At 46.5% G+C, this 15,280-nt stretch overlaps 1 protein-coding gene across 4 annotated transcripts; it reads right to left on the bottom strand.

Annotated features, from left to right (window-relative positions):
- Positions 1 to 3,298: 3,298 nt before the first annotated feature.
- Positions 3,299 to 14,469, bottom strand: FUS (FUS RNA binding protein). Of its 4 annotated transcripts, none has more exons than XM_072836592.1 (15): positions 14,336 to 14,469; positions 12,738 to 12,762; positions 12,490 to 12,644; positions 11,212 to 11,356; positions 10,828 to 11,018; positions 10,422 to 10,629; positions 8,778 to 8,812; positions 7,275 to 7,307; positions 6,109 to 6,212; positions 5,465 to 5,594; positions 4,887 to 4,988; positions 4,626 to 4,749; positions 4,220 to 4,320; positions 3,758 to 3,905; positions 3,299 to 3,499 (listed from the first exon to the last, which is right to left on the bottom strand). In XM_072836592.1, exons 1-15 carry the CDS (start codon positions 14,346 to 14,348, stop codon positions 3,460 to 3,462), a joined length of 1,554 nt encoding a protein of 517 aa, XP_072692693.1. In that variant the 5' UTR covers positions 14,349 to 14,469; the 3' UTR covers positions 3,299 to 3,459. The 4 variants fall into 4 exon arrangements, with proteins under 4 accessions (XP_072692693.1, XP_072692695.1, XP_072692694.1 ...); XM_072836594.1 differs by having other exon boundaries at positions 10,852 to 11,018; XM_072836593.1 differs by having other exon boundaries at positions 11,212 to 11,353.
- Positions 14,470 to 15,280: the final 811 nt, after the last annotated feature.

The following is a 15,280-nucleotide window of genomic DNA, read 5'->3' as shown; positions in this document are numbered from 1 at the left end:
CCTAGCTAACAGTCAAGGTTAGGTTCTCTTGCAGACTAGCGTCAAAGTGAGATCTAGTGACAAAACCCAAAGCAAATGATCAAGGGCCAAGAGGATGCAGTGGAGTGGGAAGAAACCTGCAGAAACAAAGATGCAACGTGTTTACTCGTAGGGGCTGGACCCAAACTAAAGACTACATCAAAGCAGGCAGCAAACACACCTTTCCTCACCCAACATCTACCTTCACCTCCCCTCTTTTTAGTTAGCCAGCCCTGATCCCAAAACAAAATTGTCAGATGCTGCAGGACAGCAGACTGTGTGGGGCGCCTGGTTGGCTCAGTTAAGTGTCTGCCTTCAGCTCAAGATCCCAGGGTCATGGGATTAGGCCTCGAGTATCAGCCTTCCCTGCTTAACAGGGAGCCTGCTTCTCCCTGTCCCTCTGCCTCTACCCCTGCTCTTGCTTTTTCTCAAAATTTTAAAAAGGGACGCCTGGGTGGCTCAGTGGTTCAGCGTCTGCCTTTGGCTCAGGGCATGATCCCAGAGTTCCAGGTTCAAGTCCCATTTCGGGCTCCCTAGAGGGAGTCTGCTTCTCCCTCTGCCGGTCTGGCTCTCTGTGCCTCTCATGAATAAATATATCAATATTTAAAAATAAATAAAAAATAAAATTTTAAAAAGCAAACTGTGGGCAGCCCCGGTGGCCCAGCGGTTTAGCACCACCCTCAGCCTAGGGTGGGATTCTGGAGAGCTGGGATTGAGTCCCACGTCAGGCTCCCTGCACAGAACCTGCTTCTCCCTCTGCCTGTCTGTCATAAATAAAATCTTTAAAAAAAATAAAAGTAAAAAAGCAAATGGTTTTCCATACTTCAGTAAGATTAATGTATTCTTTAGAAAATAAAGGACTAAAAAACCTAAAACCCTCACCAGAGAAACAAGACTAGCTGCTGCTGGCCAGGCTTTGCAAAAAAGAAAGAGGTCCAAATTCCAAAACCCCATGGATCTCATATTTTGACCCAACGCACCTGCAACCAAAACAAGCTGCTCGGAACTGAACCAATTCCCTCTGCTGGTATTTCCATCTCCATCCATTGTCCTGGAAAAGCCTCCAAACTGGATCTACCAACTCACCAGAAACCTGGGACCCTATTTCCTTTAAAAGCAAGGCCACTCATGGGCCACCTGCGTGGCTCAGTCACAGCTGAATGTCTGACTCTTGATTTCAGCTCAGGTCACGGTCTCGGGGTCCTGGGACTGTGCCCTACATCTGGCTCCTCACTCTGGGGGAATCTACTGGTCTCCCTCCTTCCCCCTGGGGCTCATGCTCTTGTTATCCCTCTTTCAAATAAATAAAAATAAATCTTAAAAAAAAATGATCACTAAACCCTTTTAAAGATATGACTGTAATGGTAAGTCTCAAGTCAGTAATCAAGTTCACAAGGAGCTCCAACCTCCTTCATCCCTTTCAACAGGGATCAAGAAACCATAACTGAACCCTAGACAGCAGAACTCTAGCAGGTGCAGCAGAAACAAACTTAACATGGATAAGGTTACTCAAACCAATCACTTAAGCAAGCAGAGCAAATAGCAGATCAAATAATAAATAGTAAAGGCACATCCTTGGCTCTAAATGAAGGCTTCTCACATGTACCAAATTCAACAGCCAAACCAAAGGACTGCCTGGGAGAACCTTAGCCATTCACAAACTACTCTTGGATTACTGAGCACCCCCACTCAGAGACAGTAAAGCAACTATTTCTTTCGACAAAGCAATCACTTCCCTGTCTCATCACCCAGTTTGATGAAGCAACCTTCCCCAGAGAACACCTTCAACATACTTGACAACTTTCAAGAGAGGAAAGCACTTCCGAAAGAAGAGTCCCAGCGACTCCACAAGCTATACTTCTGACAGCAAAATATTTTGCTACTGGCTATAATTTTCAGTTCTGTATTGACTAAAATATTCATACTCAATAACTCACTGGCAGGTAAAGTTAAGTCCTTTAAATTCATACTTGAAAACTTAAAATCAAAAATTGGAGGGGGGGTGAGGAAAGGCATATGGTAAAGTTGAGGAGAAATGTCTAAGGTTTTAACTCATTGGTCCTACCCTTCATCTCCAAAACCCTTCACTGAAAAGGGAGGGCTATCCACCATCAAGGCTCAAGCCTAAAAATCTCCAAATACTATCAGGGCATCTGGGTGGCTCAGATGGTGAGGTGTCTGCCTTTGGCTCAGGTCATCCCAGGGAGTCCCTGAGATTTGGTCCCAAGAAATTTCCTGCTCTGCAGGGAGCCTCCTGCTACCTCTCCCTGCCCCTCCCCCTGCTTGTGCCGTCAAATAGAATTTAGAGTGAAAAAAAATACCATGATCACAGCCCTGAGTCTAGGCAGGATATGAAAGTGAGGACACTGTCCTCTTACAGCACCTACCTACCCAAGCTCCACCTCAAGAAAACGGGGGGGGGGGGGGGGGGGGGGGAGGACACACGACACATTCACCATCTAACCTTCCCTCTCTTTACCACCAATTGATTCCTGTCCCTCTTCCCTCAAATTTAGCAACCTCTTAAGACCTAAGCAAACAAAGGTTTTTGGACAGGAGTTTGTCCCCTGGAGAACACTGATTTCAGAATGAAAATGCTAAGAAATGAAAATTAAGTCCTAAGGCTAGGCCTCAGTCTTGGTTCTATCATTTTCTGATTCTGAGAGCCATGTAACTAACCCATGCAACTCCATCATCTGCCATGACGTAGGTATACACTCCTTCCTACCAAAGACCCAATTTGGCTAGGTTATGTGCCAGCCAATCTGAATACTGCCCCAGGGACACCTGAGTGGCTCAGTGGTTGAGCGTCTGCCTTCGGTTCAGGACATGATCCCGGGATCCAGGGACCGAGTCCCACATCGGGGGCTTTATATGAGCCCCATCCTTAGAAAACTGTCAAAAAGCCAAGGATCTTAAAAAAGGTAAAATTGATACAACAGTATATCAAGACCAGCATGTAAATAAACGTGGGAAAAGAAAAACTCGCATATAGTTGAACATATATTTTGAGCCACAGTCATGACCCCACACATTCACTTACCCCATTCATACATCCAATTTTTGCCAAACAGAAGTTTTAATCTCTACTTTCAAAGATGCCACTTGACTTTTTCTCCCCTGGACCAAGTTATCAAACACTTTATTCCAGTTCCTGCTAAGCAGGAACAAATTTTTCCAGTTCCTGCTAGGCAGGATGATCTGAAAGAGAAAAACTGCCCACATTCCTGACCCAGGTATCAATCCTCCAGTGGAGTGAAGAGGGGGAAGAGGAAAAAAATTAACTAAAACGATGGTTTTTAATGGGAACCAGAGATATGGTTACAATTACATAGTCCGACACAAAAAACCCGTGGGTGATCAGGAGTTGGAAGGTTACAAAATAATGAGGGTAACACTGGGTACAAGAAGAAAAGCTGTTGCAGAACCTCAGGAGCCAAGCTAATACGGCCTCTCCCTGCGATCCTGTCTGTGCTCACCCCTGCAAAAAAGAGTATCTAATTAGGTTTGAGTCGCCAACCTCTCCACCCACCCAACCCCCAAACCCCATCTTCCCCTAGGAAAGTCTTATCTCTACAATGCAAATGAGATCTACAAAGAAGTTCCCCAAGGTAATTCTCCTACCCTCCTTCCACACCCAACTATGGTTATAATCTCAGCTTTACAAACTAGCCCTCAAAATGAAACCTTCCTATCATATGACCTCTCTTCAAAGCTCACTTCAATTTAAGAGTCTTACCTGGAGTCCATCTTGCCAGGGCCAAAGCCACCTCTGTCCCCACCACCCCGGCCCCCTCGGAAGCCCCCTCGGTCCCCGCCTCGGCCTCGGTAGCCGCCCCGGTCATAGCCTCCTCTGCCACCACGACGATCATCTCCATAGTTACCCCCTAGGACAAAAGAAATATGAGATCATACACCCCTAAATCCGTCCTACCTTCCCTCCTCAAACCTCCCTACTTAAAAATAAGGGCTTTCTGGGGCACCTGGGTGTTTCAGTTTAAGCATCTGACTTTTGGTTTTGGCTCAGGTCAAGCAGAATTGTGGGATAGAGCCCTGCCTCGAGCTCCACACTGAGTGTGGAGACCGCTTGTCCCTCTCCCCAGCCTCCTCACCCCCACCAATAAGCAAACAAATAAAATCTTTAAAAAAATAAAGGGCTTTGTGATCCCAACCTCTTATTACCAGTTCTGTCCCTTCTTACCCATATGAGAGCCTCCTGGTCCCCCTCCTGGGCCATCTGGTTTAGGGGCCTTACACTGGTTGCATTCATTCCTCCAAGAAAAGTTCATGTTCTCACATATACTGAGGAAAAGACAGAAAATTTGGAAAAGTGGGAGTAAACCAACAATTAGGAAAAGATTCCAGTGACCTAAGAGAGCAGAGTGAGGAAACGGACCTCAGGCCAAAACACTTCCCAGGAGGAGCAACAGGAACAGATTACTGGACCTGGTCCACTATCGTACCCACTCTAACAGCCTTAATTAGGTATGCTTTCAACCAAAGTTGTCTCCATCAGTGTGGCCTTGACAGGTCTAGAAGATCCCTGACTCTGCCCTAGTATCAAACGACACCACATTTAAAGGACTAAAAGAAAAAGTTTCACTCACGGATTAGGACACTTCCAGTCACCAGCTCGCTGTTGGCCGCCACCACCACCACCTCCACTTGGGAATCCTCCCCGGCCACCGCCACCACTGCCACCACCTCCATAGCCTCCACGGCCCATGGGTCCTAGTGTAGACAGAAATATGGGTCTGTTCCCCTTCCAGGTTTAATTTAACCCAATCTCCTTTTCCTACACAAGCCCTTTACCATCCTCTCCACTCTACCCATCACCTCTTTTTACCAACAGCAAAGTAGGTCCTCACCTCCTCGCCCTCGGCCTCCACGACCATTGCCACCACCCCGATTGAAGTCTGCTCGCCGAGTAGCAAATGAGACCTTGATGGGATTCCCAGAGAATTCTTTACCTAATGAAATAAAGATGTAAAAAGATACTATTAAGTTTGGTACAACCAAGACTCTACACCTTCCTGAAAACATTCATAATTGAAAACACGTAAGTCAAAGACAACAGTTTACCCTTGAACACAGGTTACAACTGTGCACATTTATATGTGGACTTTACAACAAATACGGCATATTAAATGAACTTCCTGTTTATATTTTAATAACAAAATACAAAACAAGTTTACCAATTCATCAAGTAAGGCTCAAGTCAACAGTAGTCAAATGACTGAGTTTCGGGAAGTCAAGTCATATGCAGATTTGGAACTGCACAAGAGGTCAGTGGCCCTAAATCCCCATGCTGTTCGAGGACCAACTGTATATACTAAAGTAGCAAGTAAAAACTATTGAAAACCTAAAAGGAACCTTCAAAATGTGACCTGTTTTCTAAGGCTAGTTGCCCTGTGCAACCCATCCCCCCCAGCCTCCTCATACACACCATCAAACCAGTCAATAGCTGCTTTAGCAGAAGGTGGGTCATCAAACGACACCGTGGCCTCTCCCTTCAGCTTGCCTGTTTCCCTGTCTGTGTACAGATTAATCATGGGCTGTCCTGTTTTCTTATTTGTCTGAAAAAAGAAACGAGATAGCATGAGTCTCAGAAGATAGCACTACCCACCTTCTACTGTTTCCTTCTCACATTAACTGGAATTTTAAGTCATCATAATGATCTCACTTGACGGCTAAAACTAAAGATTATAATCTACAAGTTCAAAAGTTTAGGACATTCTTTATCATGTGTGCCTTTCTTTTTATTTATTTACTTATTCATGAGAGAGGCAGAGACATAGGAAGAGGGAGCAGGCTCCATGCAGGGCACCCAATGCGGAACTCAATCCTGGGACTCCGGGATCACACCCTGAGCCGAACGAAGGCAAGACGCTCAACCACTAAGCCACCCAGGTATCCCTCAAGTGTGCTTTTCTGTATGAAGATGTGCTTTCTTTTAGAAAATGTCAACAGCTAGCGTTCTTTCCTCAACAAATTAGGCTGGCAATAGTTAAGATTTTTATTTTTACTAACATGGGAAATCCAAAAACCTGAAGTACCAACAGAAAAAGCAGCCACTATGCTCCACAGTACCTTAATAATACCAATCTGCTTGAAGTAATCGGCCACAGACTCAATTGTAACGTTTTCGCCCAAGCCTTGCACGAAGATGGTGTTGTTGTCTGAATTATCCTGTTCTGCTTGAACAAAAAACAATGTGAATTTGTAAACAAGCAAAGACAAAACAAGTGACTCTAAATCCAACTTTAACACTGGATATTAATTAAGCTTACAAAGAAATTTTAAGAGAACACCTGGGTGGTTCAGTTAAATGTCTGGCCTTCAGCTCAGGTCATGATCCCAGGGTCCTGGGATGGAGCCTTGCCATCAGGCTCCCAGCTCAGCAGGGAGCCTGCTTCTCTCTCTCCTTCTTGTGCTCACTCACTCTCTCAAATAAATAAAAATCTTTATTGAGAGAATAAAATTCAAGAAACAAATCTTAAGGTCAAATGAAAGAAAACCACCTCCCTTCTATTATCTGAGTGCCTGTATATTAGCCATTTCACAAATTTAAATTTAGTCTTACAACACTCCTTGGAAAATTGTTAACATCCATAAAAGAAACAGAGGCTCAGGAGTTCATTGCCTAAGATCACACAATAATCACGCTAGCGTTTGTCAATTTTCAACTGCAAACAAGATAAAAAACCTCTTTTACACTGAAATCCAAATCCTTCCCTTTAGGTCTTTTCATTTACTAATTTGGTCATGATCCACATTTTTAAAATCCACTGCAGTATGAGAACATGGTCTACACCACAGATGTATCACCATCTCCTCAGACTTGTTAGAAATGCAGATTATCAGGCTCCTCCCAAACCTACTAAATTGCTGGGGAAATAAACCACTGAGATTATTTCTGATACATGCTTGTTTATAGATCATTGTTAATTCTAACACCTAAACTCCCTTCCCTTCATTTTCCTTCTTTAACCTCCTTTTATGAAAAGATTTTACTTTTTTACCTGACAAAGCGCTCACGCACAAGCAAGGGGAGTGGCAGATAGAAGAGGCAGAAGCAGGTTCTCCACTGAGCAGAAAGCCCATTGTGGGGCTCGGGCCCAGGACCTGTGATCACAACCTGAGCCACCCAGGTACACCCCCACACCTGCTTTTTCAGATTCCTCAAGTGTCAAAGAACAGCCAACCTAAGTCCTGATGCCACATTAGCCATTCTTTCATGCCAGCTGTAGACTCACCAGAGTCATGACGTGATCCTTGGTCCCGAGGGCCTTAAGTGACATGAAAAAAAAAAAAAAAAACAAACAAGGAAAGAGAAGCTGTTAGTCAAGAAGGAGAGACAGACAAGGAAAAAATTTAACACCAATCCAAACTCTTGCAAAATGATCAGTAAATGCTCACAGCCTCATCCAAACCCTGTCCTGGGTTGCCTACCCAGAGAAACTCCTAGACAGGGCTGGGGAAGACACAGGCCCCTTAAGATCTGTATGTAACTTGAGTCCCCACAGGGACAACTCCACAGTCCAGGAAATTCTGCCTCCCCCAGCTCAGGCTGGGAAATGTCCTCAGCACAGATTGGGGGGCCAGCAGGGAGACCCATTGCAGTTAACAAAACCAACTCATAGCTTGGCCCTATTCTCTCACCCCAGAGAGAAAGGGGCTCACCACCAGCAATGTGATATGCATCCATCCAGTTTCTCCAAACTTTTAACACCAAAGACACTTATTTATCCCTTGTGGAACAAGTTTTAATTTCATCTTTACAAACCATTCTTAAAACCATGTTGTTTCCCCAACCACATGAAAATAAAAAAACATACATAATAACTATTGTATTTTTAAAGCATGTCCCAGGGAACAGACCAGAAATCTTATTTCCATAATGCAGCCTCTATTTTTTTTCCAGAGACCATCTTTGACCAAAGTTTATCTGAATTCACCATATATAAATATTGTACCCACACTCAATGACACCTAAATCATGAACCCAAGCCTTTGGCTTTAAATGTTGAGACAAATCAAGAAACCTTTTGTTAGTTAACCAAACCAGAAAAGTTCCAGCTTACTGGGAGACTTCTCAAATTTGCCATTTTTCCATGAATTCAGTTTGTGCTGTTAAGACCTGGTTATTTCCCATGAGCCACACATGCTCCCAACCTTTCTTTGTAGTTGTCCACACCTTCCTTCCCAGAGCTAGTCTCTATTTGCCCATCTGAGTTAAGTATGTATATGTAGGATTGCATTGACACCATTCAGTATTTAATATATAGATACATATATACCAACTTCACCATCCCTAGGGCAGGGCAATAGTTCACATCCCCCTTCCAGAATTAAAACATTTGGAGGTTGTTAAATACACACACACTAGCCTTGGACACAATGATCAAAAGGATCCTAAAGCCAAGTTGGCACCACGTGTTCCAGCACACTCTCCAGTTTCTCAAAATGGTGGTCACTAAGTGCCAGGTGTGGCAACACTCCTGTCAGAGGCCTACTAAACACCTCTTAGTAACCTGGGTCAAACCAATTTGGCACCAGACGACTGCCGAGTCTTACTCCCCTGCCTCCAGGTTAGCACACAACTGGCAGCAGGTGGCATTCTCCCCCACCCCTTTCTGGAGGTGGTTCTGGACACTTCAAAACCTTTTGACACTTAAAACACGCTAAAACATCTGCAAATGAACAATCAGACAAAGCATTGCTGGGAGTTGGGAATTTTGGAAACTCTGTTCACTTACCACCAAATTTATTGAAGCCACCACGGTCACTTCCGCTGGAGAAGACAAGTTAGAAGAAAGGACATGAAGCTTCCAACGGCTACAAAAGGGCGTTTTTTTGATTTTGTTTAACATTCCCCAAACATGGGTAGGTGTTTTGGGAAAAAGATACAAGTGGCTACTAAAATACATTTCCCTTCCTGACCACCCCTTGTCTGACCTTTGAGCATGTCACACACACGTGTGCAATTTCTCACACAGTTTTTAAGGATTTTGCTTTTTAAAAGGTTATAGATCTATTTCCTCTGGAAAAAAAAATGACCCATTTTCCTTGGTCGTTCTTCCGATGTAGCAGATGTTTTTTCCTCTTGTCGTGAGTGGTGGACAACCCAGTAGTTGGTTTAAAAACCCTACCCCCAATTCACCCAGAAGACATTTCACACCAGGCTGGGGTAGCCCTGAACACATTTTTGTGGTTTTTGCTTTGAAAGCAGCAAGCAGACCCAACCCCATTCCATAAAAAGTCAAAACCAAAGGCAATTTCCCCTTAAAGCAAGACAAACTTAGCTAAGCCCTATCCTAACTACTGAGCTGTTTTTGATCTCCCCCCACCCCCGGGGTCACCCCTTCTACACTGCGAGAAGAGCGGAGTATTTTGCAATGTCACCTTTCATACCTGTGGCACATAAAATGCAGAGCAAGTTAACAGTCACATAACAGTTGTTTTTCTTTTAAAGTTTTGCATTAAACACACGCACACAACAGAGTTTTCCTTATTTTCGTATGGTTTTTGAGACTGCCCCCACCCACCTCTGAATACTTACCATATACAAACTCTCATTTAAAAAACCTACTTTTTCCCAAAAAGGAGTAACACACTGACATTCCTCCCCTTTCAAAGGGAGACAGAGGAGGGTCCTTCAAATCATGTTTACCAACAGATTTGACCAATGCTTTAACATCAAATCTAAGGTTTTACTTCAATCAACTACAGCGGGAAGGGGAAGAAAGAGAAGGTCCAGCTGGACAAGTAACCAGGGGAGGGGGACAGTGGAGCAAAGAGATGGGACACCACTGTCAAGCATATTTTGTCCAAAAGGCCTGCACACTTCAGACAGCCCCATAAACCAAGTCACACACAAAATCATTACTGCCAGTCAAATTACTGCAAATCAAGCTCATGGATTCAAATGACTACAATATACGGGAAGAGTAGCCAATTCCTGGAAGCTGAAGTCATGAGGTTAAGCATTAGCAACTCCTTTAGAGGACACATGGGAATACATGTAAACAAGTTTCCCTATTACCAGGAGTGGGATCATCGGTTTCCCTTGCAGCGAAAGAAGACTTTACTTCCATGTTTTTTGCCTAGGATATCAATGACTCCAATCCACATACACCCATGTATATTTTCCCTTCTTCTTTGGAAATACAAGTGTCAGTACTCAAATCTCTATTCAGAGGTGTGGGTGGGAGTTCAGGCTCCCCAATTCTCATAAAAAAATGGGAATGTACAAAGAAACCATCAATACCCCCAACTCTAAGCCCTCACAAACCCCTAGAAAAAAAACTAACCATGCACTAAGGAACTGAGCTTCAAGGGAGATTCATGCAACCCTTCACACTCCCCACTGATGTTACGCCCTAGCTCACAAGAACACCTACCCCATGCCGCCTCTGCCTCCACGGCCACCTCCACGACCTCTGGGTTCATAGCCACCACTGCTGCGGTTGTAACCACCGCCACCGCCCCGGCCGCGGCCCCCACGGTCTTGCTGGCCTCCCCCGTAGCCACCGCCACCACCACTCTGGTCCTGATTGCCATAACCGCCGCCGCCACCACTCATGGAGGACTGATCTTGGCCATAGTTACCTGTCAGAAAACAAAGGATTCTTTAAAGAAAAAACACACGTGGCATTAAACAGTACCAAAAGATTAAGAATGATGAAAATAAAGACAGCTAAGAAACAAGAAAAAAAAATTTTAAGAATTTTTTAGAGTTAAGGGGCCAAGCAGTATATATAAATCTCTACAAAAAGTAGGAATGATGCAAAGCTCAAGACCCCTCACCTCCACCACCCCCTCCGCCACCACCTCCACTGCTACTGTTGTACTGGTTCTGCTGTCCATAGCCTTGAGGGGGATTATAGGAGCTTTGCTGCTGTCCATAGCCTTGCTGCTGTCCACTATAGCCAGACTGTTGGCCATAGCCCCCACTCTGGGGCTGCCCGTAGCCGCTGCTCTGAGAACCACTACCATAACTAAGGAAAGAGAAACAAACAGAATCAGAATGCCAGCACGTCCAAGACTTCATCTTTGGCGCATTCCATTCCCTACCCCACTCCATTACAAAGACTCCTCCCTCTCCCCCCACCTAATTGCTCCTGTTGATCACATCATTCCTTATCAATTCACCTCTAACCATATTCCAAACCTCCCCCTCAAACTCCTTACCTTCCCGAGGTGCTGCTAGGAGCTGGCTGCTGGCCATAGCCAGGATAAGAGGACTGTTGCCCATAAGATGACTGAGAACCCTGGCTACTGCCATAGCCACCAGTTGAGCCATATCCCTGGGGAGTTGACTGAGTGCCATAGCCTGCTACAAGCAAAAGAAATCATAAAGACTCTGAGAAAAAAGGCAGGAAACAAGTTAAAGAAAACTTTATGTACTACTACTGTTACCCACACTTGAAAAGTCAGCCTCTTGGAAGCTGCTTGGAAATCTTTTAAATTAAAGGTCAAAGATGCCCTTCCCCTCCCACCCTAAGGCTAATATTCTTAACTTCCACCAACTTCAGAGTTCTAATCTCATCACACCTATCCCAAAGCCAGTCTCCAGGACCATACTATTCATAACCCAAGAGATTCCTTTAAAAAAAAAAAAGTATTTCATTTATTCATGAAAGACACAAAGAGAGAGAAGCAGAGATGTAGGCAGAGGGAGAAGCAGGCTCCATGCAGGGAACCCAATGTGAGACTTGATCTCAGAGTCATGCCCTGAGCCAAAGGCAGACGCTCAACCGCTGAACCACCCAGGCATCCCATCCCAAGAGATTCCTATTCCTATTCATTAAGTATTTTAACCCTCTCAGAAGGGTGTAGTACAAATAGGGAAACCCACATTATGTACATATTAGGATCTCAAGGTACATTCTACCGTTTGTGTATCACCATGATACATAGTAATCTGACTTCAAACATCTTTAAGCAAATCATTTCCTCCCTGTATGAAAAACCTAAAACTGGGCAGCCCAGGTGGCTTGGTGGTTTAGCGCTGCCTTCAGCCCAGGGTGTGATCCTGGAGACCCGGGATTGAGTCCCGCGTTGGGTTCCCTGCGCAGAGCCTGCTTCTCCCTCTGCCTGTGTCTCTGCCTCTCTCTCTCTCCTCTGTGTTTCTCAATTAATAAATAAATAAATAAAATCTTTAAAAAAAAAAAAAAAAAAAACCTAAAACTTTCTCCATTTAGGGAATACTCTCCTCTCCACATTTCATTGTCATGCTGAAGGGAAATGGGAAGGAGAATATAAACAGAAAAATTCAAAGTCAGAAATAAAAGGAACCAGAATTACAAACCAATTAAATATTTGTTTGAAAAGATTCAAACTCCAAAAAAAGTTCAAGGGTTACAGACTACGAATAAAGAAATACAGTTTCAACATTTCAGCAATGTTTAAGAAAAGCAACATTCAAAGAGCAGGAAGAGGCGGGGTAACCCACTAAAAGAGACTCACTGTTCTGGGTCTGTCCATAAGAAGAACCATAGCTGCTCTGGCCGTAGCCTGAAGTGTCTGCTGACTGACCGTAACCACTGTAACTCTGCTGTCCATAGGGCTGATTGCTCTGCTGGGAATAGCCCTGCCCAGGCTGGGTGGGGTAGGCCCCATAGCTGGAAAAAAAGAAAAAAACCAGTGGAATCAAGAAAAGATACCTTAGCCACCCTTGCCACCCTACGAACTGGAAGTCCTGAAACAACACTCACCTTTGGGTTGCTTGTTGGGTATAGTCTGCAAAAGAAAATACAATTACATTACCTTCAGCCATCCTTGAGAGTATAACAGAATTAAATTTCTTAACTCAAGCCCTGGGGCCTTCAGATAGTATCAACAATGTTGCAAGAAAAGGCAGAAATTCCCTCATGACAGGAAGGACAAGATGGCAGGTCATAATCAAGTTTTCTCCCAATGGATACCAAGAAGTCTCACCAAAAACAAAACAAAAAAAAAAAAAAGAAAAGAATCTTGGTGGTAAACTACAATGTTCTGTGAATTCAACTGATGTCAGGAACTGCACAAACCTACATAACATTTTATTTTCTTACCTACTCTAGGGGAAAGGTATCATCAACAGTCGAGTTAAAGTCACAAACTGGGGACAGATTTTGATGCAAGCCAAAGGCAGCAGTGAGGGGGATGCGGCCTCCACTCTCTCAACCAAGCCCAAAGAACAGATAGGTCTCAAATGAGGCCATTCTTCACCCTTTGCCTAATCTTGGAGAATGACAACGTGGGCTTTTTTAGTACAAAGCCACGTAACCAAGAGAACTCTCCGACCCCAAATAACAGAGATCATCACAGAGTTCGCTTTCGGAGGTCAATCAACTGGGACTCAAGTGCCAAGCCCCGTGCCTCCAAACGATTCCGTCTGCTCATCTGCATTGCCTTCCTCGAGGGCTGTTGGGAGTCTCGGCAAACCAAATGTCGCGAAAGCGCTTTTAAATCGCCCCCAATGAAGGCGCACCAACCCAGATCAACTCATCACCTCCTCAGTACAGGAAACGAGGCGCTTCCCCCGCAGGAAAAGGGCAAAGGATCGGGAGAGGGTGTGGCCTCGGGCGGCCGTTCCTCTCGGCTCCCACCACGGAAAGCGGAAATTTAGGCGGGAAAACCCTCGGGCCCGGTCCCAAGTCCGTTAGACGACCCCCTAGGGGCCTCCCCCAAACCGTTAAGCGGGCGCACGGCCCCGATCCCGAGCCTCCGCCCCCGGCCGCGTGGCAACCGAGGCGGGAAGCAGGCGGTCCCGCCCCTTCCCGAGGGACCCCCGGGGCTAGGCCCACACCGGACGCGCGCTGCGGAGCCTGCAGCGGAGAGTATCGCGACAAAAAGCAGGGCTAACACGAGGCGGGAGGGGGGTTCGCGCCGCGAGAAAGGGGGGAGGGGCCAGCAGGGCGCGTGCGCGCACCGAGTGCCCGGATGCAGCACTGCGACAAAGCGGGGCCCGAGCTCGCGGCTGGGAAGGGGGGGGGGGTGGGAAGGCTTCGGGACCGAGCGTTTCCATGCGTGCCTCACGTTTCAAATTACCAAGAAACGTCCGTGTCAAATCTCACCTCAAGTAAAGGCACTGAGACGGCAAGATCCCCTACCACGCGCAAGGCGCCGGAGAAGCGAAACAAAATGGCGACACAGGCCTCCCCCCCTCCACCCCTCCCGTTGCTTCCCGCCACAGCGGTGCGAGAAAACCCTACACGCGATCCGCCACCCGGGTCCCATCAGAAAAGAAAAAAAAAAAAAAAAAAAGCCCAGCTGGGAGGGACCGAAGCCCCAGGCCGGCACGCCGCCGCCGCCTCGCGCCCTTACATACCGTTGGAGGCCATGTCCGCGCACGCGCGCACAGGCCGGCAAGCAACAAGGTTCCAACACCGCAGAGCACCGACGCCTCGAGGACTGAGCGGCCCCGCCTCCTGCGTCGAGACTTATGTACGCCTCCCCCGCCTACGTACCGCGGAGGAATGCACGAAGTGCGGAGAGGGAAGGGGGGAGCGTGGCTGGACTCTGCAACCCCTCAGGGAGTGCCGAGGATCCTCATAGACAGAGGGGAAGCATAGCGATTAAGAAACTTGGCAGGCAACATACATAACCCTATTTTTCCTAGCAAAGTACTCTGGCTCTCCCTGCAGGACTGGCCCAAGCCTCACCTCCACCCCTAGAAGGGCATCATGGTACGGTCCATTGACCCCTCCCACCTGGGGGTGGAGCGAGGGGCCCAGGGCGTCTGCGGACGCAAGTGTAGTCGAAGCCGGGAGTCGCGGGGCGGGAACCGAAATTCTGCCGGCTGGCCCCTTTCACTGGGCCCCACTTTCACTAGGACGGCGAGCCCCTGCGCCCCGGTGCCCTTCCACTGCACCAGATGCTTGGTCCCTGCGGCGCCAACCTCCCTCTCCGGCTCAAACGTTCCTCCCCCCCCCCCCGACAACACACGCCCCGCGTCGCAGGTTCCCCCTGCCATCATCTTTCTGGTTTGCGTCTCCCTTGGTCCTTGCCAGCAATTGTGGATCGTGACGTCCGACCTGAAAGGAGCTTAACCCGGACCCCAGCCCTGATCGCCCACCAGACCTCTTCTGGATTTTGCCCTTGACTTAGCGGTGGGACGGGAAAGCCCAGGCCCTCCTGGACGTCAGAGCCGTTGAGATTAGATTAGGGTCTCCCTTCTTTTACTGATGCAGAACTTTTTTTTTTTCCTAAAGCCCTACCAAGGAACCAACGTGGAGGGTCAGTGATAACTGATATTTATAGAGAGTGTAAGTGG

The sequence above is a fragment of the Canis lupus genome, chromosome 8 (assembly GCF_048164855.1).
Source record: "Canis lupus baileyi chromosome 8, mCanLup2.hap1, whole genome shotgun sequence".
Lineage (NCBI taxonomy): Eukaryota > Metazoa > Chordata > Mammalia > Carnivora > Canidae > Canis > Canis lupus.
The sequence above is the reverse complement of the archived record's forward strand: the minus strand, read 5'-3'. Positions and strand labels throughout refer to the sequence as shown.

Coding starts and splice junctions, on each gene's coding strand:
- FUS (XM_072836592.1), bottom strand. Junction 7,308..8,777: donor TGGCTTCAATAAATTTGGTG/GTAAGTGAACAG, acceptor ATGTCACTTAAG/GCCCTCGGGACCAAGGATCA. Junction 3,906..4,219: donor ACCAGGAGGCTCTCATATGG/GTAAGAAGGGAC, acceptor CTTTTGTCCTAG/GGGGTAACTATGGAGATGAT.